A 26298-nucleotide genomic window follows, 5' to 3' on the forward strand; every position below is an offset into this window, starting at 1 on the left:
GGTGTAAATGGGTGCCAGAGACGCCATAATCAGCTGATACATGGCAGCACCAAACGAACCACGCCCCTCACCGACCGCTCGGGAGCCGTAGCCAGTCGGCCTGCCAATGAAACAACTTCAGCGGCAGAAGGAGAAGAGGTACGTGTGGTGGCTGCATCTACCTCCATCGGAAAGACGGGCGGAACTCTTCTACAAATCGTTCCAGTTCGAATTCATGGAAAGAAGGCAGGAACTCACCGCGACACCTATGCTCTTCTCGATTCAGGGTCAGAATCTTCCTTCTGCAGTGAAGCTGTGCTGAACCAACTGGGAATCACAGGACAAGACGAGCAGCTGTGTCTTCAGACAGTGGAAGGAACTGGAAAACCTCAAGCATCAACTAGAGTGAAGCTAGAGCTGAGCTCTGTGGCCCCTGGGGAAACTCGAAGAATCATCGTGCCTGAGGCGTGGTCTGTTCCATCTCTCGACATCTCCATGCCGAACGTCTGCAAGAAGCAGCGGGAGAAGTGGCGTCACATCAAGGACTTGGACATTCCTCAGTGCTCCCATGGACAGGTGGAACTGTTGCTCGGAGCTAACGTCAGCGAAGCAGTCATCCAGCAAGAGGTCCGGGTGGGTCAACCAGGCCAACCGATAGCTGTACGTACTGCTTTTGGTTGGACCCTGACTGGCGCTGTGTCCGACCTGCACCCTGGAAAACATGGACGAACTAAAAGAGCGATGTTCATCCAGAAAGGCTCCGCTGCTGACGAGGAACTGGACAACATGCTGAAGGACTGGTGGACAACTGAATCCTTCGGAGCCAAGTATGAAAGGTCAGTGTCACAGTCGAAAGAAGACCGTCGAGCGCAAGAGCTTCTAGAGTCAACAACCACCAAGTTAACCGGCAACCGCTACGAGACTGGCCTCCTCTGGAAGACTGATGACGACACGCCGTTTCCAGACAGCAAGGTGATGGCTACAAAGAGACTACATGGCACCGAGAGGCGTCTGGTAAACGATCAAGAGAAAGCAGCAGCTTACCAGGCCACGATCGATGCATATGTAAAAAAGGGCCACGCCAGAAAGCTGTCCAGGGAGGAGGCACAGCTCCGGCTACCCAGACGCTGGTTCCTACCACACCATGCCGTGACTAATCCCAATAAGCCAGGCCGCTTCAGGATAGTCTTCGATGCGGCAGCCAGATCGTACGGAACATCGCTGAATGACAAGCTCCTGACCGGACCAGACCTGCTGAAGAACCTCACCGGCGTCCTGCTCCGTTTCCGAGAAGAAAAAGTCGGCATGGTAGCAGACATCCAAGAAATGTACCACCAGGTCCGTGTCATCGAGAAGGACCGACCTGCGCTCAGCTTCCTGTGGCGCGACCTGGATCAAACTAGAGAACCAGACATCTACGAGATGCAGGTGACCATCTTCGGCGCCAAATCGTCTCCAGCGTCTGCCAACTACGTCCTCCAAAGAACAGTCGCGGACCATGGAGAAGACTGCGGGCTGCCAAAGAAGGCCGTGGAAACTGTGAAGAACAGTTTCTACATGGACGACTTCTTACGATCAGAAGAACATGAAGATGATGCGTTGAAGACGACGAAGCAGGTGACAGAGACACTCTCCCGAGGCGGCTTCCATCTATCCAAGTGGGTAAGCAACTCGCGGCGCGTCCTGGAGAGCATTCCCCGAGAGAAGCGCGCCCAGCCGGAACTAGACCTCACAGAAGCGGAGCTGCCCACACAAGGTGCCTTGGGAGTGGTCTGGGATGCTGAAAAGGACAGTCTGAGCTTCAGATTCCGAGACTCAAGCGTCCCGATGACAAAGTGGGGAGTCCTCCAAAGGACTGCGTCGATCTTCGATCCTCTGGGGATCGCCGCGCCCTTCGTCATCAGAGCCAAAATGTTCATGCAGCAGCTCTGGACCAAGCAACTGGACTGGGACGACGAGCTGGATCGTGAGGAGCAGAAAGAATGGGAAGAATGGCTCCAAGAACTGCCAGCACTGAGAAACATCAGTGTCCCACGCTGCCTCCGTCCAACATCAAGTGACACAATAGCACGTCAGCTTCATGTCTTCTGCGACGCATCAGAGGGAGCGTTCGGAGCAGTCGCTTATCTCCGTACGACCTCACCAGACAGCACGCATCACTGCTCGTTCATCATGAGCAAGACACGAGTTGCACCGCTGAAGAGACTGTCGATCGTCAGACTGGAGCTGCAGGCAGCAGTGCTCGCAGTGCGCTTGGTGGACGCGCTCCAAAAGGAGATACCAGATCAAGTCAAGAAGGTCACCTACTGGAGCGACAGCCGGGTCGTCCTGCAGTACATCAGCAACGAGAGCAGACGATTCCATACATTCGTCTCAAACAGAGTGGCAGAAATCCACGACCTGTCAGACAAGGGTCAGTGGCGGCACTGCCCAGGACGACTCAACCCAGCCGATCTGTGCTCCAGGGGTGAGACAGTGAAGGAGCTCGCCGACAACCCTCTCTGGCTATCCGGCCCAGACTTCCTCCGAGGCGACGAAGAAGGGTGGCCAGAGCAGCTTCACGTTCAGAAGCTGGCTGAAGAAGACGTAGAAGTGAAAGTTGGAGCCTTCGTCACAGTCACGGTGAGGGATCCAAAGGCAGCACTGCCGACACCGAGCAAATTCTCGTCTTGGACAAAATACAAGCGCACGGTGGCCTGGATCCTGCGCTTCCTCCGCAACTCGAAGCTGAAAGGCGAGCAGAAGCGACAGCGAAACCTAGGCCCACTGACCGTGTCAGAGCTCCATGACGCGGAGAAGACCATCCTCCAGATGGTGCAGGCGGAGGCCTACAGGACCGAGCTGCAGCAGTTACAGGCGGGTCAGCAGCTCAACAAGAAGAGCGGCATCGCCGACCTGTCACCAATCCTGGACGCTGATGGCATCTTACGAGTCGGGGGGCGACTAGGAAATGCCCCACTGGACGAAGACGCTCGCCATCCCATTCTACTCCCAGCAGGTTCTGATGTGGCGAGGATGGTCATCTACGAAACGCACCGTCAGCTCATGCACGCCGGCGCAGAACACACCCTGAACGAAGTTCGCCAGAAATTCTGGATTCCGAGGGGGCGTTCGCAGGTAAAACGAGTCCTTATCGACTGCGCCATCTGTCGCAAGAGAAGGGCGAGACCTCAGCCTCCAAGAATGGCCGATCTTCCCGCTGACCGGTTTAACACCTCCCATCCGTTCAGCTTCGTGGGGATCGACTATTTCGGACCGCTCACAGTCAGGCGGTTCCGAAAGACGGAAAAGAGGTACGGCCTGCTGGTGACATGTCTGGACACGCGAGCCATTCATCTGGAAGTGTCCAACAGCCTGGATACTGACAGCTTCCTGATGGCTTTCCGACGGTTCGTGGCACGCCGAGGTCGTCCAAAGAAGGTTTTCTCCGACAACGGAACAAACCTGAAAAGCGGTGAACGTGAACTCCGGGAGGCACTGACGCAGTGGAACCAGCAGAAGATCTCTGACGAGCTGAGCCAGCAGCAGATCGAATGGTGTTTCAACCCACCAGCCGCGAGCCACATGGGCGGCATATGGGAAAGAATGATCGGCGCAGTCAAGAGAGCGCTATCGGTCGTGCTCGGCGGCGAGGTGACAACAGACGAGGTGCTGTCAACTGCCTTCTGCGAAATAGAGAACATGATCAACAGTAGACCGCTGACACACGTCACAGACGATGTGAGAGACCTGACAGCTCTCACACCGAACCATTATCTCTTGGGGAGGGGAAGCCGTTGTCTTCCCCCTGGAGTCTTCAGCAGCCAGGATCTGCACTCCAAAAAAAGATGGAGGTACGTTCAAGCACTGACGGACCATCTCTGGCGAAGATGGAAAAGGGAGTACCTCCATACCCTGATCCACAGGAGAAAATGGCAAGCTGACCAACGGAACCTAGCAGTCGGCGACGTGGTGCTGCTAGCAGAATCTGACACGCCCCGAGGTCACTGGCCGCTGGCGCGCGTGCTGCAAGTGTTCCCGGGGCCTGACGGCCGAGTCCGCGCCGTGCAGCTCAAGACGGCAGCAGGTGGTACGTATACCCGGCCTGCCACGAAGGTGGCGCTTCTGGAACTTGCCCCGTCGCCTCCTCAGCCATCTCATTAGCCGACCGAACGCAAGCAAGAAATGATGCTGGCTTACTGTGGGCTGTCGAGCCCACGCCCCCGAACCAGTTAAAGTAAGGAAGGCTGTTGTGCGTGTACGTGCTTACCGACGCACTCACTATTCATCCGTGTTTTGCTTTGTGAATATGAGCCTCGTAACTCGCGCATAACGGCCGTTTGTGTTTGGTAGTTTATTCGATTTAGGCGTGTAAATCGTACTTGTTTGAACGTCTTTGTCGGTGATCGTGTCATTTTGTGTTCTCCCTGTGGTCAAACACGGGGGTGGAGTGATGTCACCGACGAAAGTGTTCGGACCAACCCGCGCTACCGCTGTGCCGCCGTGATAGCCGGCCGGCCGCCGTGACACCGCGGCGCCGCCGCCGCTCGCTGCAGCCGTCCCGCCGCCGCACCGCCGTCACCCCGTCCAGACTCAGGATGAGTTGTGAGGCATTGTGCAGGGCGGGGCCGCGAGCAGACGCGGCCGGCGGTCGGTACGCGTGCCGCCGACGCTGCCGAGCCGCAGCAGCGCCGCGGCCGCCACCGAGACCGAGATATAAATTAAAGACACGTCGTTTTAAGGCACGTAGGCCGCCAAGCTGGCGCCTTCCGCCACCTCCCCGCTGCAGTGCAAGTTCGCACTCGTTTTGCACACGTCTTAAGCATTGCGTATAAAATGTGGGTCACGTACGACCCCGGCAGAGTCTCACTTCGACCGTCGCGCTGTGCGCACGGACTGATCTGCCCCGCTCGACGCCTCGCCCGGCTGAGCGGGGACAGAGTACAGAAGCACGCGCGCAGACCGACTCTCCTGCGCGCAGCCGCGCCCGGCGGGGCAGTGTCAGTGCTTCAGATTGTACAGCGAAAGTGAATGGTGCTCCGTGTCTGCGTGTCTCATCTACCGGTTTTCTTCACAACTGCTTCCGCTTCTTGCTTCGCGTATACTTCAATAAATCCTCTACGGGAAATCTTCACGTCTATCTACGACTGTAAATCGCCGAATATCAAAAACCCAGGAGCTCACATAGCAGGCGGGCGGGCTACGAATGTCGCACAAACTCACCGAATAAAATACAGTCCACATCCAACCAGAAAAGAACTCCGAACGACAGTTTGTCGGCGACAACAGGCAATCAACGCTGGTAGGTGTCCCAGCGAAATGAATGCATCTATTACCACCCAGAGGTGCCCCCATTTCAAACTAATACGACGGCGACGCCTCCACACCGATAGGGGCCCATCCCAGGGGAACGGAATAAATGCCGCCCCTCATTGCCGGGCGCCCCAGGAGAATGAATGTTACACATCAACACCAATACCTATGCCTCCCAGTGAAATGAATTATGAATGTCGCCTTTCGACGCCGGTAGGCGCCCCATACACCAGTGGATTTACTGCCGCCTTAAAACACCGATAGGCACCTCAGTGAAGCGAATGCCGGCCTATACCACCGATAAGCGCCCCGGATGAATAAATATCACCCGTCAACGCCGATAGGCGCCTCAGTGAAATTAATGCCGCCCCAATCACCGATAGGCGCCCCAGGTGATACATGTCGCCCATCAACACCAACGGGCGCCGCATTGAAATGAATACCGCCCTTCAACACTGGCAGACGCCCCAGTGGAATGAATGCCGCCCCACAATGCCGATGGCCGTCCCTGCACTGGAAAATCAGTTTCGCCCCTATACAGGCGCCCATAGAAGTTTGCAGAGTGCTATTCCTGGTCATAATCATCTCCCCAGTAAAAAAAAAAAACGCAAAATACGCCCTAGCACTAGGGGTGTAACCGCCCATACGGACAGTGCAATTTTACAGGCCCCAATCTCGGACCTCCCTTAACATTCATATGTTGTAAACGGCAAACCGCCCACGATAAATGGTTACACAAACTAATTTCCTCTCGCATATCGGCCATCAGGCGCCCCTTTTTTGTCGCATGGAGCCTGCAACGCTATAAGCCCTCATATGTTCGTGCATTGGCGTTCGGAGGCTATCGCCTTCAAAGACGTCTCCATAAATGTTTCTTTTTCGTCCCACACACACAGGCGCCCCTCTTTCGCATGCAGGCGCCCCTCTTCCGCATGGCGCGCTTCTCGAGTGGCTGCGCCCTCCTAGCCTTTATCGCCTGGCAAGATTATATTCGACAGGGTCGGCAGCATCTGCCTTTGTTTCAGATAAGGATGCCCTCCACTCTTCAGCATATCAAAAGATACTTTTCCCACGTCATTGCCACCCTCTTCGTGTCACAAGTGCCTTTATCAGTTGCGGTGTCGCCTCGCACTGCTCAGCTTTATGGCTGCCACACCTCTTAACTTCCTGTCTCCTCTACAGATTTTCGAGGCGCCCCTTCCCATAGCTTTAGGGTGCAGCTGCCCCCCTTGCCCCCCTGCTTCCGCCGCCACTGATATGTGATAGTACCTACCTTCTTCTATCTACATACCAAATTTCAGATCGATACCTCGTTTTTTTTGGCCTAGTTATAGCGAAAAAAAACTTTAAAAATGATGACGTCAAACTTTCAAACTCAATTTTTGTCAATTCTAGACCTGGTAGAGCAAAACAAAGACCACCATTAGACTCCCCGTGACGAGCTGCATCGAATCGATACCCATTTTATGCAAAACTATCAACTTTGAAATTTGACCTAATTTGACCTAATTTGACCTGACCTTGACCTGACCTTCACCAAAACGAGACCTAGGCTGGCCCCAAAGGCTGCCTTACCCACATAGGAATCGCATTTGTCATGTAAAATGGACCATAAAACATGTATCACGTACGACACTTTCATATTGTGACCCCCGGTGACCTGACCTCGCTGTGACCTGACCTGGTATCAGTGACCTCAGATAGCAAAGTATGTGTTTGACGAACAATGTACCATCGATGGTTTTCAATAAATTACCAATTTACTCGATTTCACAACACATTTCTTGAAATGCCTGTGAACGGTGAAAATCCGACCTTTGACCTGACCTGTGACGTCATCGGTTTGACCTAGGTCAATGAAATTTGGTCAAAAGGTAGTTCTCCGGTGGGGCTTTCGAACGCCGTTTGAATTTTGAAAATCGGCCGGTAAATTTCCGAGATCTTGGGGGTGGGGGCCGAAACGGCCCCCCCCCGTTTCGGCCCCCCCTACGGGTGGTAGGGTCCGCCGATAGCCCTACGGGGCGTGGGTTAAGGGGGGCACTGCCGACTTTTGGTCCCATTCTTTCCATGCAACGCCCATAGGGCTAATGTTAAAATGCCAAAATCAAAGGGGGGCACGGTGCCCCGGTGCCCTCCCCGTTCCGCCGCCTGTTTTTTTTTTATTTTTTAGAGAAGTTTCTCACCAAACAACACACGACAACCTTGGGGCATTTAACCTGACCTCAGAGGTCACCGGTTGACCCGAGACTACACTCCTGAAATCCTGGAGTCTGGATACCATGGATCTGATGAGGTGAGGTCACTTGCGCGACCTGAAATTCTCATATGTGCATTGTGATAAAAATACATATAAGGCATGCCAAAAACGGCGGCGCACGGTGACCTAAATCCTTACGGAGCCTCACCAAACCTTCTGATTTCCCTAATATTAATTGGGACTCGAGAGCATAGGTAAGATTTTTAGCATGCATACCGACTTGATGCATCTCTAAGGCCAGTTTCTCAAAGGCATTAGCATGGGACTGGATAGGATTCAGTTCTACCGTTGGAGGGGGCACGATACTGTATAATTTGGTACGAAAAAAGGAAAAAACCGATGAGGTGAGCGAGTATCCCAGTTCTCCAGCGGCGGAACCTCAGAGTTCGCTGTCTGTCTCTCGCTGTATCCTTTCTCCGAACACCACAGCACCGCCTCGCACACATCGATCGACCATGGCGCCCCCTACGGATGCCGCCGTTTATTTCAAAGATATCCACTCTGAAACTAACACTGTCGCCGTACAGAAGGCAGTACAACAGAACTCCGCTCCCTGGTAATCCCCGGCTGACCAGCCTAAAGCCAAACAACGCTTATCGAAAATAGTGCGATTACATTCCTTATATGCAAACGGACTCCATCGTAGAGAACAACTGACAACAAGCCACAACGTTAGGTACCATCAGTTACTTCAGTTGCAGACTCCCAAACGAACCATTCACAAACTTCTACACAATGAATCAGTACTTCGTCTCCCATATTCTGAAAACAGGAACATGTCCGCAAACTCGCTCTCATTTACACGTTGCTGACCTGTTTTCTACACACGGACAATCACAGCTTACCGGCCAGACCAGTTGTCTCGCTCCCAGATCTCCGCAGACGTCACTCACCATCCACCCTGGTCATACGGAGCGCCTCACATACCACTCACACCAGTCACTCACGCCGGTCTCCAGCATCTCCACAACACAGACAGCGTCACAGCATTAGCGCCGAGTCGTCTTACCGACGCCGCGCTTGCCAACGAACAGGTGCTTGGGCTTCATGTCCAGGATGACGCGATCGGCCTCGCCCTTCTTGGCCTCCCGAGCCAGCTTCTTCTGCGCGTTGCGGCCGATCTTGCGCATCTTGAGGCGCGTCTCCTCAGTGACACCCACCTCGTCGCGCGGAGTCTTGGACGACGAGCGGACGCGGCCCTCCGAGTCGGCGCGCGCCTTCTTGACGCGCGGCCTCGACAGCGAGCGAGACCGGTCGGCCTCGGCCGTGGCCACGAAGTGGGTGCCATCCACGTCCGACATGTCGACGCCGAGCTGCTCCATGTCGTCCCGCAGTCGACTCACGCTCCGCTCACGCTTGAACGCGCGGCCAGTACGGGGCATCGTCGCCGTCGTCTTGTTCTTCCGCAGTTTGCTGTCGATCTTCATGATCTTCTTCTTGTTGCGAATCTTCGTGGCCAGCTCATGGACCTCCTCGTAGTCGGAGTCGGTTTCCTCGTCGCTGTCATAGACGCCGGCCTTCTCGCGCATTTCTTCTTCCTTCTCCAGCTCCTCCAGCCTGCTCAGGATGTCCGGGTCGACGAAGTCCGCGATGTTGTGACCCTGCCACACCTCCGGGATTTTGTCGTACTTGATGTCGTCGGGAAGATCGTAGTGTTTCTTCAAGTCGAGGGTGTACTCCTCGTCCATCTCCAGCTCTATGTCTCGCTCCAGCTTCCTCTTCTCCTTGCTGGCCAGACCCTGGCGCTTCTTGCGGGCCGCCTCGGGGATGCACGGCGGCCGCTCCTTGTCGTCACGCTTCACCGGCTCCGCCAGATGCAGGCGGTTGAGGATGTCGTTCACCTTTCTGGTCTTGATCTTCACCTCCACACGGTGAGCCAGCAGCCGCTCACACGCCTCCTTTTTCACATCCATGACTCCCTCCTCTGTGACTGTGGACATGGTCATGATGGGCACGCCCTCCTTCTTCAGTGGCTCCAAGGCAGCCTTCTTCTCATCAGACAGCTCATCAATGGTGATGACATCAGACTTGTTGCAGACCACCATCAGTGGTTTGTTGGCAAACAGGGGGCAGATGTTCTCAAAGAGCTGCACCTGTTGATCCAGGGTGTGCCCACACTGCTCTGATGGGTCCATCACATAGAGGACTGCAGCTCTCAGATGGGCCAGAGCTGTGATGGCCTGCATCTCAATGGTGTTCCTGTCCTCCAGTGGGTGGTCCAGGATACCAGGGGTGTCCACCACCTGCCACCTGAGGTACTTGTAGTCAGTGTGACCAACAAATAGTGATTTTGTGGTGAAAGCATATGGCTGCACCTCCACATCAGCCCGGGTGATCTTGTTGATGAAGCTGGATTTTCCAACATTAGGGAACCCACAGATGAGGATGGTCCTTGTGTTTGGATCAATAGAGGGGAGCCTCGACAAATGCTGCCTAACCTGCTCCAGGTACTGCAGGGACTGGTTCTGCCTCTTCATGATTGTTGCCATGCGGCCAAGTGCAGCCTTCTTCAATTGCTTGCAGCGGTACAGTGAATCACCATACTTCATCAGTCGAACGTAGTCCCTTGACACATTTCCAATCATGTGCATGGCCATGTTTATTTGACCCAAGGCCAGTTTGTAATGATCCTTGTCATATAGAACATTCATCAGATCAGCATAGAAAGGATGAATGTCTTCCAGCTTGGGAAAGTCTGTCAGAATTTGCTGAAGCTTGTCGTGGAAGCTTTGCTGTGTGAATCGGATCTTTCGCATGTAAAACTGGCGTATCCGTGATATTTTGTACCCTTTGTGGATCACAGTGGGTGTTTTCCTCTGCGTTTTTGACAATATTATATTGATAAAGTCCTTCGAAGAGGGAACAACCACGATTTTCTTGAAGTTGTACGACATCTTCACAAATGTCTGATGCTTGATGGATTAAAATTGAAACGAGGTCACGAGAAACTTCCTAGTTTACGCGCCACTTCACTCGAATCAACTCAGTGCTGGCAAAATATAGGCCCACACAATCACTGTAGTAAAATCCAATCAACTTATAGTTATAAACGCCGAGCCAAATTGTGCACTAACTATAAACAATTCGCGTGGCACAAGCTTGGGCACATTTCATTCCGCGCAGATTACGTCGCACCCGCGCCATAATCACATCAATAGACCGGAAGCAAAAATATAAAATCTTTTCTTTTCAAAAGTAAAAAGTCGAAAAAATAAGTAGAAACATAAATTCGTTCTTATCTACTTTTTTACGCATTCGAAAACTACAAAACTTTTATCTTGTTGTCCAAAATACATTTTTCGCCTCATTGAATGCAGGGGAGATGAGAACAACAGAACATATAAGTCCTTTTGTACAATGAAATATAAATTCCAAACATTTCTTGACATTGAATTTGTCTGAAATAAGACAAAAACTAACTCATTTTTAATAAATGTTCTGCTAAAATATTTTATTCCTTTGATAAACGGCAGCGCCGGCGGCTCTTCCTTTCCCCTTACACCGCAAACATGGCGAGGGACCTGTCAACGAAAAAGAAGGTATTTATTGTTTTTTTATAAGCTATGATGCATAAATTAAATAATACTGGTATCATCGCAAAAATGGCGTGGACCTGATGCAACGTAATGCGCGTTGAAATCACTGTTTGTTGCATGTCGTTCAGGTCAGTAAATGCATATTGTGGTAGAAATAAGACAATCATTATTTGATGTGACCATATGCTGTTATTCACATTTTTCAGTTTGTGAAGAAGGGAGTGTTTGAGGCTGAGCTCAATGAGTTTCTGACTCGTGAGCTGGCCGAGGATGGATACAGCGGTGTGGAGGTCCGTGCGACCCCGGGCCGTCGGGAGATCATCATCCTGGCCACCAGGACCCAGAGCGTTCTTGGTGAGTGGAGCTGGTTGGGGTTGTTGGTGCCCTTGTGTCATCCGGACACATCACACAACTTTCATAGTAAAGTATGGGATGGAAGTCTGTGATCAGGGCTGTGGAGTCGATGGATTTTCGGCGACTCCGACTCTGACTCCGGCTTTCTAAAACCAGCTCCGACTCAGACTCCGACTCCGGGCAGAATTGTCGACTCCGACCAACTCCCGACTCCGACTCCGCAGACCTAGCAAGGCTGCGGAGTCGACAGATTTTCGGTGACTCCGACTCAGACTCCGGCTCGGGTTTCTAAAATCGACTCCGACTCTGATCACAACTGTCGACTCCGACCGACTCCGACTCCGACTCCGCAGCCCTGTCAGCTGTGATAAATCAATTATAAATATTTTACTTGCTGATGTTCAGTAAATTGATTGTTATGCTATATGCTGATCAAAGGGTTAATAATGCAGTAAGCTTTCTCTCGCATGCTTTGATTTTATGTCGGTGAGCTTCTTCATAGCATGGTGTGTTTGACAAAGAATGTGGTTCTTCTGGGTACAGCAAGGATTTACCAGAATAGATACTAAGACAGGATTCCAGGACAAATCTTCGTATGGCATTTCTTCGTCGCGCAATTCTTCGTCCGCATTTCTTCGTCCGCAAATCTTCGTCGGCGCATTTATTCGTGTCGCATTACTTCGTCTCGCATTTCTTCGTAGGTGCAAAAATTCGTAGCGCATTTCTTCGTATCCGCATTTCTTCGTCGGCGCATTTCTTCGTCAAGCATTTTTTCGTCCACGCATTTCTTCGTCTACGCAAATCTTCGTCCGCATTTCTTCGTCCACGCAAATCTTCGTCTGCGCATATCTTCGTCCGCAAATCTTCGTCCCCGCAAATCTTCGTCCGCAAATCTTCGTCCGCATTTTTTCGTCCACGCATTTCTTCGTCTACGCAAATCTTCGTCCGCATTTCTTCGTCCACGCAAATCTTCGTCCCCGCAAATCTTCGTCCGCAAATCTTCGTCCGCAAATCTTCGTCCGCAAATCTTCGTCCGCAAATCTTCGTCCGCAAATCTTCGTCCGCAAATCTTCGTCCGCATTTTTCGTCCACGCATTTCTTCGTCCAATCAAATCTTCGTCCGCAAATCTTTGTCTGCGCTATCTTCGTCTCCGCAAACATTCGTCCACAAATGTGGTTCAATAAAACCATGAAGAAATATCAGATAGTCAAGTGAATGACGAATTTGATGCATGGAATGGATGATCGAAACTTTTGAAGTCAGGTAGATGAGGTCAGTCAGGTGAAGCTCTTGTATTTGGGAGCCGACAATTGTAACATTTCATATCATTTGTGTCCCGGAGTCCCGGACATTCTTTTTTTTTCGCGGTCGTTGAATGACAATATAATCTCTTGTACCTTCGCCGGCATAGGCGGCGGAACGGGGAGGGCACCGGGGCGGGGCACCGTTCCCCTCTTTTATTTTGGCCTTTTAACAGTAGCCCTATGGGCGTTGCATGGAAAGCATTGGACCAAAAGTCGGCAGTGCCGTGCCCCCCCCCCCCTTAATTGAAGATGTTCCGCCGCTACTGCCCGCCGGACCTATTTGTTTTCTACGTGATATGTACGTGGTACACGCCGGCCGAGGGGGCGGGTACGCCCCCCCCCACGCCGGCCGAGGGGGCGGGTACGCCCCCCCCCATCGCCGTTTCGCCACTGGTGGAGCTAGCGCGTCGCGGAAAAAAAACGAGCTTGTGCGCCGTTACGAGCCGCAGAGATTAATACCCGATTTTAAGGCCTTCTAGGTCAGGGGTCGGCATACGGCCCGCGGGCCGGATCCGGCCAGGTGGGTGACGGTTGGATCCTGCCCGCGACCATCTGACGTCCGGCCCGCGGCTGGTATCAGCGAATTACATCGTGTTCCGGCCCGCCCCCCGCCGGCCCCCACACACACACCGCCTGGAAAGCGAGTAGACCACGTGAAGCCGCCAAGTGCACGCAGCCAGCAGTCGTTGATGCTGCGCGCAAAAGCTGCTGACCAAATCTTACCGTTGCAAGTTTTGTCTAGAAGTAGAATTAGACAAAAACACCCGCAAATGGTGTTTATAAACTCATGGAGTGTGCGAAGGAAGAACTGTTGTGCCAAAGCACATTTGAGTCACTTTTATATCGGATTCGATTTATGAAGGAACCGCGGGCCGGAACACGATGTACTCGTAAGTCGCTGATACCAGCCGCGGGCCGGACGTCAGATGGTCGCGGGCCGGATCCAACCGTCACCCACCTGGCCGGATCCGGCCCGCGGGCCGGGCAGTATGCCGACCCCTGACCTAGAAGGCCTTAACATCGGGTATTAATCTCTGCGGCTCGTAACGGCGCACACGCTCGTTTTTTTTCCGCGACGCGCTAGCTCCACCAGTGGCGAAACGGCGATGGGGGGGGGGGGGGGGGGGTCGTACCAGCCCCCTCGGCCGGCGTGTACCGTAGAAAACAAATAGGTCCGGCGGGCAGTAGCGGCGGAACATCTTCAATTAAGGGGGGCCACGGCACTGCCGACTTTTGGTCCAATGCTTTCCATGCAACGCCCATAGGGCTACTGTTAAAAGGCCAAAATTAAAGAGGGGAACGGTGCCCCGGTGCCCTCCCCGTTCCGCCTCCTATGCCGGCGAAGGTACAAGAGATTATATTGTCATTCAACGACCGCGAAAAAAAGAATGTCCGGGATACAAATGATATGAAATGTTACAATTGTCGGCTCCCAAATATACCTGACTGACCTCATCTACCTGACTTCAAAAGTTTCGATCATCCATTCCATGCATCAAATTCGTCATTCACTTGACTGTCTGATATTTCTTCTTGGTTTTATTGAACCACATTTGTGGACGAATGTTTGCGGAGACGAAGATAGCGCAGACAAAGATTTGCGGACGAAGATTTGATTGGACGAAGAAATGCGTGGACGAAAAATGCGGACGAAAATTTGCGGACGAAGATTTGCGGACGAAGATTTGCGGACGAAGATTTGCGGACGAAGATTTGCGGGGACGAAGATTTGCGTGGACGAAGAAATGCGGACGAAGATTTGCGTAGACGAAGAAATGCGTGGACGAAAAAATGCGGACGAAGATTTGCGGACGAAGATTTGCGGGGACGAAGATTTGCGGACGAAGATATGCGCAGACGAAGATTTGCGTGGACGAAGAAATGCGGACGAAGATTTGCGTAGACGAAGAAATGCGTGGACGAAAAAATGCTTGACGAAGAAATGCGCCGACGAAGAAATGCGGATACGAAGAAATGCGCTACGAATTTTTGCACCTACGAAGAAATGCGAGACGAAGTAATGCGACACGAATAAATGCGCCGACGAAGATTTGCGGACGAAGAAATGCGGACGAAGAATTGCGCGACGAAGAAATGCCATACGAAGATTTGTCCGGTTACGCTAAGACAGTTATGTGAAAAGATTTAAATGTCATTCAAAAGAATGTCAGGGATCTATTAACAGGACATGCTGTCAAAATCCAATTTATGGTAGAAACAGTGACAAATTATAAATGACATTTAGTTGGGTATCTAAACGTTCATTTAGTTGGGTATCTTTTTCAGTCAAAATCAAAAAAGTAAAACAGACAATGAAAATAGATGATGAAACATGCATCAATCCCATGTGTGATGGCATGCATTATTGTTCAAACAATAAACTAGCAGCTATGGATCCTTGAAAGTGAGACATATTCAAAGAATGACACACATTTTGAGCTATCATTTTCTTGTAGTTTGATTGAAGCTTCTGACATACCACAAAATAAGCTTGGTAGCAAAACATTTGCTTGTTTTTCTCTTGTTGAAACTTTTCATGATCACCTAGGTGGGAACTTAGTCGCTTTCTCTGGTGTCATCAGTGTGTCCTGATGTGTGTTATTACTATTTATATGCAGGTGAGTTTAATTCATAGTAAATCAAGCTTTCACCCTTAAACACTTTCTGGTTTTCATTTAAAACCAGCTGTGATATCTTGCAGGCTTAGCCTAGTATTGGCTTCAAGTTGTAGTGTAAGCAGCTTTTTAGAAGTTCATGACTAACATCTTCTTATGTTCACAAATTGCTTTGGATGGATGTCTGGCATTTCTAGCTTATGTTTGCAGAACACAATATTGCAGCAAGATGCCATAACTAAACCTTTTTTCACCTTACTCTGAATTAGGTACTTAGAAAAGCAACAGTGTCAACAACACAGACTAAAATGATTTAATGCATCAATTATTACTGAGATATATATGAAAAAGGTATCCGGTCTGTATTATTGAAACATATCCCCATGTGTACTGCTGTTTTCAGGGCAAAAATTTAGGAAAGACTAGTACAGCACAAATCAGACGTGCTGTGGGATTCATGACCAATTTATCTGACTACTAGCTAAATTGGTACAACTGTTGAACCCGCGAGTTGCTGGGGGGGGGGGGGCGTTAAACGCCCCCACTTTTTTTCGCCGGGCCATAGCATAAAAACGGCGCGCCGCAGGCGCGCCAAATTTTGGGTACCTGTAGGGAATTGATTGAAGTGTATTGTGACAAAGTTTCAAAAAAATCGGTCGGAAATTTTTTGAGATATCGAGGTTTTAGTGACGTCATGATTTCTGAGTTTTCGGCCAAAAACGGCATATGTTCAAAAAATCATATAAAATCACAAAATAGACATACAGACATGCCGTAAACGCCATTAGACTGCCAATACCATGAACAATCAAATGGCTATCTTCGATTATTGATTATCGTTCCATATTTTCCAAAATCTTGAACTGAATCTTGGCAATTTCTCGTGACTACTTCACGACCATGATACATGCATTTCTTAAATTGAACTTTTTAAGCCAAACACGTACACATATGATAAAGTGAATGTCACCATCGTATTCTACGCCCCAAATTACCCATAAAACATGTGTCACAGACTGCGAATATCAGTTTTGATTTTCGGGGATATGTGCCTACCCGGTTGACCTGACCTTGACCCTGACCTATGCTTTACTGACCCCTACATGGAGCTGACACTCTTGTAGGCCTTATATGATGGATTGTGCACCGTTTTGACAGAGTTTATGACGAGAGGCGCCCATTGCGAAGTCCTGAAGTGCATGCTACTGAAAGCCCGATTTCAGGTGTTTGACCTGACCTTGACCCGACCTGTGACCTCAAAATTCAACTTTCAAGTACTCATCTGAAGCGTCTCGTCGCGTTCTTTCGTTTGCCGCCTCGTGCGTTTCGCTGCGCCTATTGGTTCTCGAGTTATCGGCTGGGGGCGTTTAACGCCCCCCCCCCCCCAGCAAACGGTGGGTGGCGAAATACCCCAGCAACTGCCGGGTTAAAAATAATGCACATGCATATGACAAGTTAGCTCTAACCTTTTTAATTCTGATATGCCCATGTGTGCATCACTAGCAGTGAAGTTGGCATGAAAAATATCTGATACTTATGATACTTATGATTACCCATTAAAAAAATCAATATGATAAAAAGCTAACACCAATAAAGCTGTTTATGGTAAGTTTTCATCAAGGTTAGTCTGGTAAATTGACAGTTTTCTGACTGTTGTAAACAAGTTCCTGCTGAGATAATTCCTTAGCCATTAATCAATGAATCAGTTAATCATGCCTTCTCATTGCAATCAGAAGGGTGTTATGGAATGTTGACACAGTGCTGTTGTTTGTTTGCAGGCGAGAAGGGCCGCCGGATCCGCGAGCTGACCTCGGTGGTGCAGAAGCGGTTCGGCTTCCCGGACGGCTCTCTGGAGCTGTACGCCGAGAAGGTGGCCACGCGCGGCCTCTGCGCCATCGCCCAGGCAGAGTCGCTCCACTACAAGCTGATGGGCGGCCTGGCCGTGCGGCGCGCCTGCTACGGCGTGCTGCGCTTCATCATGGAGTCTGGCGCCAAGGGCTGCGAGGTGGTGGTCTCCGGCAAACTGCGCGGACAGCGCGCCAAGTCGATGAAGTTTGGCGAGGGCCTGATGATCCACTCGGGTAACCCGGTCAACGACTACGTGGACAAGGCCTGCCGCCACGTCCTGCTCCGGCAAGGTGAGCCGCTGGGAGGTCCGCCGGCTGCGGCTTTCGCCGGCCCCGTGACCGCAGGCTGGGCTCTGCCGGGCCGGGGCAACATCCCCTCCGCTGTCCTCCTGCCGCATAATGGGCAATGACTAAGTGCACTAGTGCCTATATTGCTATTGGGCGCTTCCAGATTACGACGCGATTTCATTGTATTCAACTAATGGGCACTGTCAGCTCTAAGGAGAGAATTTCCGTCAAGAAAACTTAGCGATTCTGTTTTGACTTGCTTTATTAGTTGTGTGTTGACAATATCCTCGAAATTATTATGTTGTGAAGAATGGTAGCATGCATCTTTAAAAAGTTCTTGCTTTTTTTTTCTTCAAAAAAATTGTTGCATTTCATGTTTTGAAATAGTTAATCAAGGGTAAAAGTGTTTACCAACAGCAAGACATTTTTTTTGCCAGCAAAGACTGCCTCCGATTTTAGCCTTCATAAATCCTTAGAGTTAACGGGCTTTGAACCGCATAACCTAATCTGTCGCAGTGTTACCGACCACCGGGGAATGGACCGCCGGGAACTGGTGCCGTGTCAGCCAGGGGACAGCAGAAGGGGATTTGCACTGCGTGATGTTCCTTATCCCGCGGGCGGGGGGGGGGGGGTGTTTGGACCCCCTGCCCTTTTTGCAGACATTTAAAACGGCACAACTGTTCAATGCTCGTGCATCTTTTCTGCACATGTGAAAATTTCAGACCGAGGTCCCCAAGGTCAGGTCACCAGGTCACGTTAAGTGACCTCACCTCAGAAAAAGTTAATAATGTTTTTCATTGCTACACCGGCTGAGCGATGGCCGTGAAACTGTTAGCAATTGATAAATGATAAGAGTAACAGTATGCTGAAGATATATCTCCGGGAATCTTGATATTGGTGATCCAAGGTCACGTCAATATTGCGCCGTCTCCGTACTTATAAGTCGGTAGAAAAATTCATTTCAAAGGCGCCTCTTTTGGACGAACGTCCTTCTAAACACCCTTCTAACTTAGGCAAACAGGCTTAATTGGCATACTGAACCAGAAAATTGCACCCGTGACCCCTCCTTATGTCCCTGAGTTCATCTCGGGTCATGGGAGGTCCCCAACAGTTTCTTTGCAATAACATTTGATAGCTTAATTGTTCAGGACGACGTTACGGATCGATTGATACGCAACATTACCTTTTCCGGTCAGTTCATTACATTGACCCTAAGTCAATTTTACAAAATAACCTCTAAGGATCAACTTCTAGTTAATGACGATAAGATCGCGTTGCTTGCAAAATGAAACTCCTGCCCTTCTTCAGTCAAAAGTTGTTCCCGAAAAAAACTTTTTCGCGGGGTTTGGTGTTTGTATATTTGTTCATGAACAGTTCGTGAACAAAGCTTGTTTGCTTGTTGTGTTTATTTGATAGTTTACGAATTCCTTCATTCAAGGTCATATTATGTTGACGAACAATGCTCTGTTCACGAACTAAGTTCGTGAACGCTCGTGAACGTTCATGAACGTTCATTAACACGCTATCATTTTTGACACTTTTCGCGTTATTATTCTCATACAGTGACACACACTGTTGCAGGCATGTTTTATGTGTGAAAATGCGCCAATACTAATCTCAAGCACATGGAATCATGATTTGCCATGATCCTTGCAACGCTGGGGCTTGAATTGAATTGAGCATTTCAGACCTTGCATGACGTCATATAAGATGTCCAATAAGGTTGTTTGGTGCAGTCCGAGCTTTTCGCTGATAACTCCCGAACAAATTGAGATGGCGAGTTGGTTGAACCATCAATTGACTCAGAAAGAACTGTCACACCGAATGGTATGCAGTGTGTCTAAGTAGTTTTGTGACCCGAATAGCTTTGACCTGGACACCTGACCTGAGTCACTGGTTGGCTCAGACTTTAAAATTGAATACCAGTTAATGTATCTCGTAACGACGTGACGACGCACACGCTCCCTAATTCTGCGAGGTTCTAGCTCAATTAGGAGCGAAACGGTTAGGTAGGCGATCTTATCCATCCCCTTTTCAACGTGTTCGCGAACAGCTCATGAATGTTCGTGAACTGTTCGCTGTATGTTCACTAAAATTCGGCCGATGACGTCACTTGTTCATGAACAGTTTGTTTATGTTTGCTCATTTGAAAAATGAAACACCAAACCTTGGATTTTTTTTTCGTGAAAACGGCTATTTTTATAGTTTTTGTCTCCTTGCGGCTAAACCGTTGATATAAGGTGAAATCTGAGGACATGCTAGCGAAAGGGCGTCAAAAGATCGATCGAATGCGCTTTTCAGTGGCGTTTACAAGAAATAATTACCAACATTTGAGATCTGGATTTGACGAAACCTCCGTGTATGAAATTTGAGTTGACAACTTACAAACTTGACAAGAAAAAGTTTGTAAAAAACATTTAAGTCACAAACTTTCTGTTTCACGAAGACAAAAAAAAAAAAAAACACGAAATAAAACATTTTAGTTACAAACCCAAAGCTCCAGTGGTCCTGACGTTCGGAATTTCGTTACTTTTTGTGCAATAATGCAAAACGATCATTTCGAACAAACATGCCATGCTGAATCGTTCTATGCTTATTTTTACTTACAACATTCCCTATGAAGCAAGATATTCAATATTTAGATATCGTCATGTTTTGTCATTCGCGCGCCATAATTGCGTTCAACAGTTTGCTGCCGTCAAATGTTTTGCGTGCAATTTCTTTCAATAGTAAGATATTGAAAACAATCGCTGGAAATATCAGTGTCTGTCAGCGTTCTCGCGTAGTGGTGTGTTCGACACTGTAACGCGCTTCGTTGGGTTTGCTGACCGCTGTTTTGCTCCGTTGCAGGCGTGCTCGGTATCAAGGTGAAGATTATGCTGCCGTGGGACCAGACGGGCAAGATCGGCCCCAAGAAGCCGCTGCCCGACCACGTCACGATCGTGGAGCCCAAGGAGGAGGAGCTGCCCAAGGAGCCCTACTCGGAGACCAAGGAGAAGCCCGTCGAGCCGGTGCCCGTGCCGCCGCCGCAGGCCTAGACACTCCCTACCAATACACGACCGACGCTGTGTCAATCCGCCCGAGTGTTGACTGGAGGGACGGGCGAGATACGGGGCGGTTGGGACAGCGGAGCCGGGATGGGTTGGGAGCGGGGCAAAACAACGGAGCGGGCGGCGTGGGAAATGTGGCACTGAGGAGGGGCAGGGCACGGGGGGGGGGGCAGTCACCGAGCAGATGCAGCACCCACTGTTACGACCTGCGTGGTTGAGATCGATGCAGGTCGTAACAGCAGACTGCACGGTGGGAATGGGACGGAGCATCAAGTGCGGAGACGCGCCAGTACATACATATTGGAGGAGGAAGGGACAGCGGCACGGCGAGCCGAGACTGACCGGGTCAGAGTGGGGCGGTACGGAACCGCGGGGCTGAGACGGAGACAGTGTGATAGAAGCGGGCGGAGTGGACACTTGCCCGGGTGTTGTTCGGTCGCAGTTGCTGTTTCTTTGCCTCTCATTGGTCAGATTCACGTAGTCTATACATTTGACCAATGAGAGGCCAAGAAACGCCAGCAATAACTTCCTGATGTGGGAAAAACTGACAGCATGTTGATAAAAAAACAGCGACGGAGCTCTGACTCGGGACTGGGTGGAGTGGAATTCGGTTACAAGGTGGCAGCGGTCCGAGCCGAGAGAGGGTACACAGTAGAGCCGGGGACAGGACACGGGCGGAGCGAATAGTGGACCACCGGGGTGGGGCACAACACACGGCTTGGCTCACAAGTCGCGGGGTGGTGGGAAACCGAGCACGGTATGGGGGCGTAACAGAGCCGAGCTGAGCGGCAAGTCTAAAGCGAGTCATCGTGATGCCTGAGTGATCGAGTAGGACGAGAGTTCAATATGAACCTTAGTCATGCAACGCTCTTGCAAATTGACAACGACGGAAAGATGTTTAATTGCGACTTGTCTCTTGTAGAGCTGGTCTCGGCAGTGGCGAAGTGCTCAAGCTCCTTCAATTTTTTTCCCGCCAACTGATAATTCTAAATCCCATATCGGGATTTTGTCCCGCATCCATCCGTCGCTCATGGGTGGGTTAAGTCGGCTGGTCAGCGGTGGATAACGCCGCGGTGACGCGGATCTCTGCATAATGAAGATCGCCCCCGAACCTCTATCTCTGAACTAGCTTCGAAGGTAGAATAAGCCAGAATAAGCCATACAATAAACGCTCATCGTTAGGTTCATCTGAGACGCGATAACTGGAACTCACTTGCACTCGCAAAAGCGCGTCTGATTTAGTGAAGTTCTTGCACAACATACGAGGCGAAAGGCATGCTTTATGTGTTGGTGAACAATGTATTTGTAATATTGGCCCACTTATTGGCCATCAAATGAATCAACAGGAGCTTGGCTGCATCCAACCAGCCACGCAAAATGTCTGGTATGAAAAGCCCGCAGGCGACCATACGCACACTGAAAGGCGTCCGCTTTCTACACGACATGCAGTTAACGATTACGGTATGTACGGCATGTGACAATTGACAGGATCCACGAGCTCGGCGGTGGTTACATCCACAGTGGCTCCTGGACGACCCTGTCGCGGTACTTGGCGTACCGCTCGTCCGAGTACTCGCCGTCGCTCTGGTCGTCCCCGTCCGACGCCGACTGATCCTCGGCATCCACCGTGCTCCAGTGCGCCGTCGGTCCGACGAACCGCGGCGCCGGCGGCTCGATCGGCTTCCAGCTGATGAGTTTGCCGTCAGAGGGCACCTGGACGCCGCTGCCGACCGGCCGGCCCGTCCGCCGCGCCACCTGCAGTCGGGCCTTCTTCCTCCTGGCGGCGGCGCCGTCCTCCTTGTGGCGCCGTTTGGGCGGCCGCGGCCGCGGCTCGTACTGGCGGCGCTCCTCCTCTGTGGCGGCGTCGTCGCGGTTGCGGCGGCAGGTGGGACAGCGTGGCGCCGGCGCACCCACGGCCCGCTCCAGCGCCGCCTCCAGCTCCGGGTGGCCCTTGCAGCGCAGGTGCAGCGTGGCCACGCACGGCAGCGGCACACCGAGCGAGCTGCGCACGTAGTCAAACACCTTGCGCGAGCACATGGTGCGCAGCTCGATGGCCCGCCACAGGTCCTTCTCGGACCACTTTTTCACGGCGCGGTTATCCTCGCCGCAGATGATGCCGATCTGGGCGGTGCTGAACACGCGCTCCATGCCCGCCTCGAGCCGCTCCAGGTGGCGCAGACGGGTGGCGGCCACCATGGCGAGCTCCTTGTGCGAGCCGCGGCCGGGGCGGAGCCGCGGCAGCTGGCCCGGCTCGGCCTGGGTCTCGGGCGCGGGGCGCAGCGGCTCGATACCGGCGCGCAGCAGGGCCGCCTGCAGGTGCAGGTTCTGTACGCGCAGCTCGTGGATGACGCGCAGCGCCTGCGGCATGCTGGCCGGCGGCAGCACGGTCTGGCGCGCCGCGGGCCGGTCGTCCTGCACCTTGTCGGCCAGGCTGGCCGGCCGCGACTGGCGCAGCACCAGCAGGCGGCGGCCGCGGCTGCCGGGTGGCACGCAGTCGGCCGACTGATCGGTCTCCGGCGGCGGCAGCAGCTCCCGGTACTCGGCGGCGGCACGGTGCACCAGGCGCGACTGGAACAGCAAGTGCCGCATCCGTGGTATGCACCGCATCCCCTCTGCGGGCACACCAGACAATCGGAGCACAAAAATCAGCTCGTGCAACTGTACACATAATTATAAACGGGAAAACGTTAAAAGGCAGGGGCCAAACGTGATTCCAACTGAAGCAATGAGCTGGCCGGAGCAAATACAGCAACAAATGTACGGCAAATAAGGCAAAATTATGAAAGCTGCAACCACGACATACGGATGAAAATATGAAGAGAAGGAGACGCTGTAAGCACACATTATTTTTGTTAAAAACACTCGATTTATGAAGTACTGGGAACCGGACCACCACATAACCTACCATGACACGGAGACACGGAACACATGAATATGCCTTTTGTTCAGGAATGAACCAAATATCGAACAATTTATCGTCATTGCCTGGTGCGCAGCTTATGGCCTTCGAACCACTTACTCTTAGTGATTGTCGGCATCATTGAAGACGCCAGTTGTCCCTCCCCCGCGGTGGCCTCGCCGAACAGCACCTCGTCCGGGTCCGGGTCGGCGCCGTCCTTGACCTGGCCCGGGTCGACCTTGCCGGGCTGCGCGACCGTCACCGTCCGTGCCGAGCCGCCCGGTCTGTGGACGTGGTCGACCGAGCGGGCTCCGGCTTTCTGCACCGCCGCCGACCCGCGGGTTCTGACACCGCCGCGGGCACGGGATTTACTCGAGTTGGCCTCTCTCGCTCTCCGTCGGCCCGGTCCAGTCTCGTCGTCAGTGTCGCTGTCGGAACTGGCGGCGGCAGCAAATTGCTCGCGTCGGCGGGTGTATTTATGCGTCCTCTGGGACTGACAGCGCTCACCATTCACTGCTGGCTCCGATGCTGACGTTGGGTCGTCCGACCCCGGTCTCTCGCCGTCTGACTCGTGCTGAAGATGCTCCAGATCCTCCCGCCGCGGCTGCCGCTCGTCCATGGCCTCCTCCGCTTCCTGCTCGGCTTCCTCCGCAGTCTCCTGCTCGACCTCCCCCGCCTGCTCGGCTTCCACCACATCATTGGCGTCCTCTGCCGCCTCCTGCTCGGCCCCTGGCCCTGCCGCCTCCTGCTCGCCCTCTGCCGGGTGCTGCTCGGCGTCCTCTGGCGGCTCGTCCTTGGCCTCGGCGAGGCCCTGTCTCTGCTGAGAGCCCGCCGGCGAGGGCGTCTCGCCGTCGGCCGGCGTCTCGGAGCTCCTCGGCCGGCTGGGCGGCCCCGCCACCGGCCGGCGCCGGCGCGCCGCCGCCCGCTCCGCCTCCAGCAGCAGCCGCTCCGCCACCGCCCCCTCCAGCTTGTCGCGCCGTGCATTGGCAGTCTTAGAGTTCGGTCCGGGTTTTCGTTTAGGATTGACTCTTGTTGGCTGTGGGGATGGGGCAGTGGCTTTCTTTTTCAGTTTGACCTTTTTGGGTTTAGGGCGCTTCTTTGGGCGTAACTGCCGAGGGCTGTCTTCGTCTGGGAACCACTCAGGGTCTGGGTTGGATAAAGGTGGTCTCTTGTAGTCCATTCGCTTAGCAGGTCCTTCATCACAGAGCAATATCCTGGCAAGAATGCTGCCTGACTTGCTAGCTCGTCTGGAGGTGGACGGCCGCCTGTGGGATACCCTCCCTTCCATTGTGCCGACAGTTCTGCCTTGTGCCAGGCGCACTAACTCACAGTGACAACTGGACACTGTGAGCTGTTCCAGTCACCTGCAAATAATGCATGAATGAAATATACCATGTGAAGGACTGCAACCACAGGGAGCATCTATTAAAACTTTTGACTAAAAATTAGGGATAGAAATCTCATTATTTCCAAAATAAATGAATGACAAACCTTTTAAAATTGGTAGACACAAATAAAGGTTCCAGACTTACAGAATCATCCCAACGTTTATGAGAATGTATGATCTTTATTTGAATTACTAAATTACATGAGCAACTGTGTGGTGAATACACTGCCCCATTAAAATTCAACCTTAGTTTCTTTCAACCTAAGGGGGGGGATGCAGCCAGCAATTTGGTTTCGCTCAAGTCTGTTTTGCCCAGGCAACTAGTCTGACATGCCAGATTTGGCTGGTGAAAACAGAATGCCAGTGGAAGAAGGGGGTTGGGTTGATATGGCTCTACTCCAGCTAGCCGATCTTTGCCATTAGCAATCCAGAGTTGGTATGGCTTCAGACTGAGACTGCCAAGTCCGGCTCCCTGCCACAGCATTGCTACTGCCAGGTCCGCCTGTCTCTTGGCTGCTCTGGCTTACTGTAGCTGAAGTACAGTTGAGCTATCACACGGCTGAAGCAATGCGGCATAAGTCCAGCTGCAGTGCGGGGCAAACTCTGGGATCGTGTGACAACTCCAGTAGAGCTCCAGACACTGCCTGTACTTCAGCCAGAGTAAAGTACTGAAGCTAGCCAAAGTAAAACCAGCTATGGCCAATACTAATTTTGCTGGCTGGTTGGGGAGGGGGGGGGGTCACTTTGTCACTTTAAGGCAATTTGAATTGACGGCTGACGCAACAATCCTCTTGTAGCATATCTGTAAGAACCTTGTCGTAGTGCCACTTGCCAGAGTCCAAAAGTGATTCAAATTAATATTATTTCCAAAAAAGAAAGCTACGACTTTTTATCAGGATAATAAAATGCATAATAATTGATAATAAGTCAAAATTAACAGTTTTTTTGTTGAAAAATTGAAACGTCTTTGAGGGGTACTGGAAACACTTATGCCTCCCCTCCTATCGTGCGCGCGCGACAACCGATCCCATGTTTGTGTTTATCACGGTATATACAGAACTGTATTTCAGTTTGTGGAATTGGAACTGGATTCCGCACAATTCACGTACTCAAACCAAGGCTATAAACATATAGAGCTTTGCTATAAACGAATTATATTGATATACCATCGCGAAACGAATCAAGCGAATCAAGCTTACAAATATGAATTTTGATCAAGGAAGCCTTCGTGCTTTGTTCGTACTGACCGTTGGTCAACCACAGATATTATGACATATAATAAATTATGCCTTATGGCTGATATTTTTGATTTTTTTATCACACAAACAATCATCAAAATAGCAAACAATAACAATCGAGTATTTTTTAAAAAATAAACACATTCAGTATGTCAGGGAAAGTGGTTAAAAGGTTTATATTGTTTGCTACGTCATTTACCGCGGCAACGAAGAGACCTTTGAAAGGAAAAGCGTTAAATGTTAAAATGTTA

The 26298-nt window shown here is 51.4% G+C and overlaps 4 protein-coding genes across 5 annotated transcripts; 2 read left to right on the forward strand and 2 right to left on the reverse strand.

The window, feature by feature from the left end:
• The first annotated feature begins 720 nt into the window (after window positions 1-720).
• LOC122370504 lies at window positions 721-4122 on the forward strand. Its single transcript, XM_043346155.1, has 5 exons — window positions 721-815; window positions 1161-1945; window positions 2126-2876; window positions 3210-3699; window positions 4111-4122. Exons 1-5 carry the CDS (start codon window positions 721-723, stop codon window positions 4120-4122), a joined length of 2133 nt encoding a protein of 710 aa, XP_043202090.1.
• A 3855-nt stretch (window positions 4123-7977) lies between these two features.
• On the reverse strand, window positions 7978-10780 carry LOC122370502 (GTP-binding protein 4-like). The gene has a single exon (XM_043346153.1). It carries the CDS (start codon window positions 10420-10422, stop codon window positions 8518-8520), a length of 1905 nt encoding a protein of 634 aa, XP_043202088.1. The 5' UTR covers window positions 10423-10780; the 3' UTR covers window positions 7978-8517.
• Window positions 10781-10902: 122 nt separating this feature from the next.
• Window positions 10903-20547, forward strand: LOC122370503 (40S ribosomal protein S3-like). Its single transcript, XM_043346154.1, has 4 exons — window positions 10903-11067; window positions 11271-11418; window positions 17117-17476; window positions 20324-20547. The coding sequence occupies exons 1-4, from the start codon at window positions 11038-11040 to the stop codon at window positions 20509-20511; spliced, it is 726 nt and encodes a 241-aa protein (XP_043202089.1). The 5' UTR covers window positions 10903-11037; the 3' UTR covers window positions 20512-20547.
• Window positions 20548-21802: 1255 nt separating this feature from the next.
• On the reverse strand, window positions 21803-26001 carry LOC122370511. Of its 2 annotated transcripts, none has more exons than XM_043346169.1 (3): window positions 25976-26001; window positions 23543-24786; window positions 21803-23135 (listed from the first exon to the last, which is right to left on the reverse strand). In XM_043346169.1, the coding sequence occupies exons 2-3, from the start codon at window positions 24708-24710 to the stop codon at window positions 22033-22035; spliced, it is 2271 nt and encodes a 756-aa protein (XP_043202104.1). In that variant the 5' UTR covers window positions 24711-24786; window positions 25976-26001; the 3' UTR covers window positions 21803-22032. The 2 variants fall into 2 exon arrangements, with proteins under 2 accessions (XP_043202104.1, XP_043202105.1); XM_043346170.1 differs by lacking the exon at window positions 25976-26001 and adding an exon at window positions 25919-25959.
• Window positions 26002-26298: the final 297 nt, after the last annotated feature.

This window comes from Amphibalanus amphitrite, unplaced genomic scaffold (genome assembly GCF_019059575.1).
Source record: "Amphibalanus amphitrite isolate SeventyFive unplaced genomic scaffold, NRLGWU_Aamphi_draft 001138F_arrow, whole genome shotgun sequence".
Lineage (NCBI taxonomy): Eukaryota > Metazoa > Arthropoda > Thecostraca > Balanomorpha > Balanidae > Amphibalanus > Amphibalanus amphitrite.

What these genes read in the sequence shown, in the direction of transcription:
- LOC122370511 (XM_043346169.1), bottom strand. Translation starts at nt 24,710, where the DNA reads ATGGAAGGGAGGGTATCCCACAGGCGGCCGTCCACCTCCAGACGAGCT. An exon ending in GATGCCGACAATCACTAAGA is followed by an intron (nt 23,136 to 23,542) that starts GTAAGTGGTTCG and finishes GTGTGCCCGCAG; the next exon opens with AGGGGATGCGGTGCATACCA.
- LOC122370504 (XM_043346155.1), top strand. Translation starts at nt 721, where the DNA reads ATGTTCATCCAGAAAGGCTCCGCTGCTGACGAGGAACTGGACAACATG. An exon ending in TTCGGAGCCAAGTATGAAAG is followed by an intron (nt 816 to 1,160) that starts GTCAGTGTCACA and finishes AGGCCGCTTCAG; the next exon opens with GATAGTCTTCGATGCGGCAG. An exon ending in CTGGGACGACGAGCTGGATC is followed by an intron (nt 1,946 to 2,125) that starts GTGAGGAGCAGA and finishes CGACCTCACCAG; the next exon opens with ACAGCACGCATCACTGCTCG.
- LOC122370503 (XM_043346154.1), top strand. Translation starts at nt 11,038, where the DNA reads ATGGCGAGGGACCTGTCAACGAAAAAGAAG. An exon ending in ACCTGTCAACGAAAAAGAAG is followed by an intron (nt 11,068 to 11,270) that starts GTATTTATTGTT and finishes CACATTTTTCAG; the next exon opens with TTTGTGAAGAAGGGAGTGTT. An exon ending in CCACGTCCTGCTCCGGCAAG is followed by an intron (nt 17,477 to 20,323) that starts GTGAGCCGCTGG and finishes GCTCCGTTGCAG; the next exon opens with GCGTGCTCGGTATCAAGGTG.
- LOC122370502 (XM_043346153.1), bottom strand. Translation starts at nt 10,422, where the DNA reads ATGTCGTACAACTTCAAGAAAATCGTGGTTGTTCCCTCTTCGAAGGAC.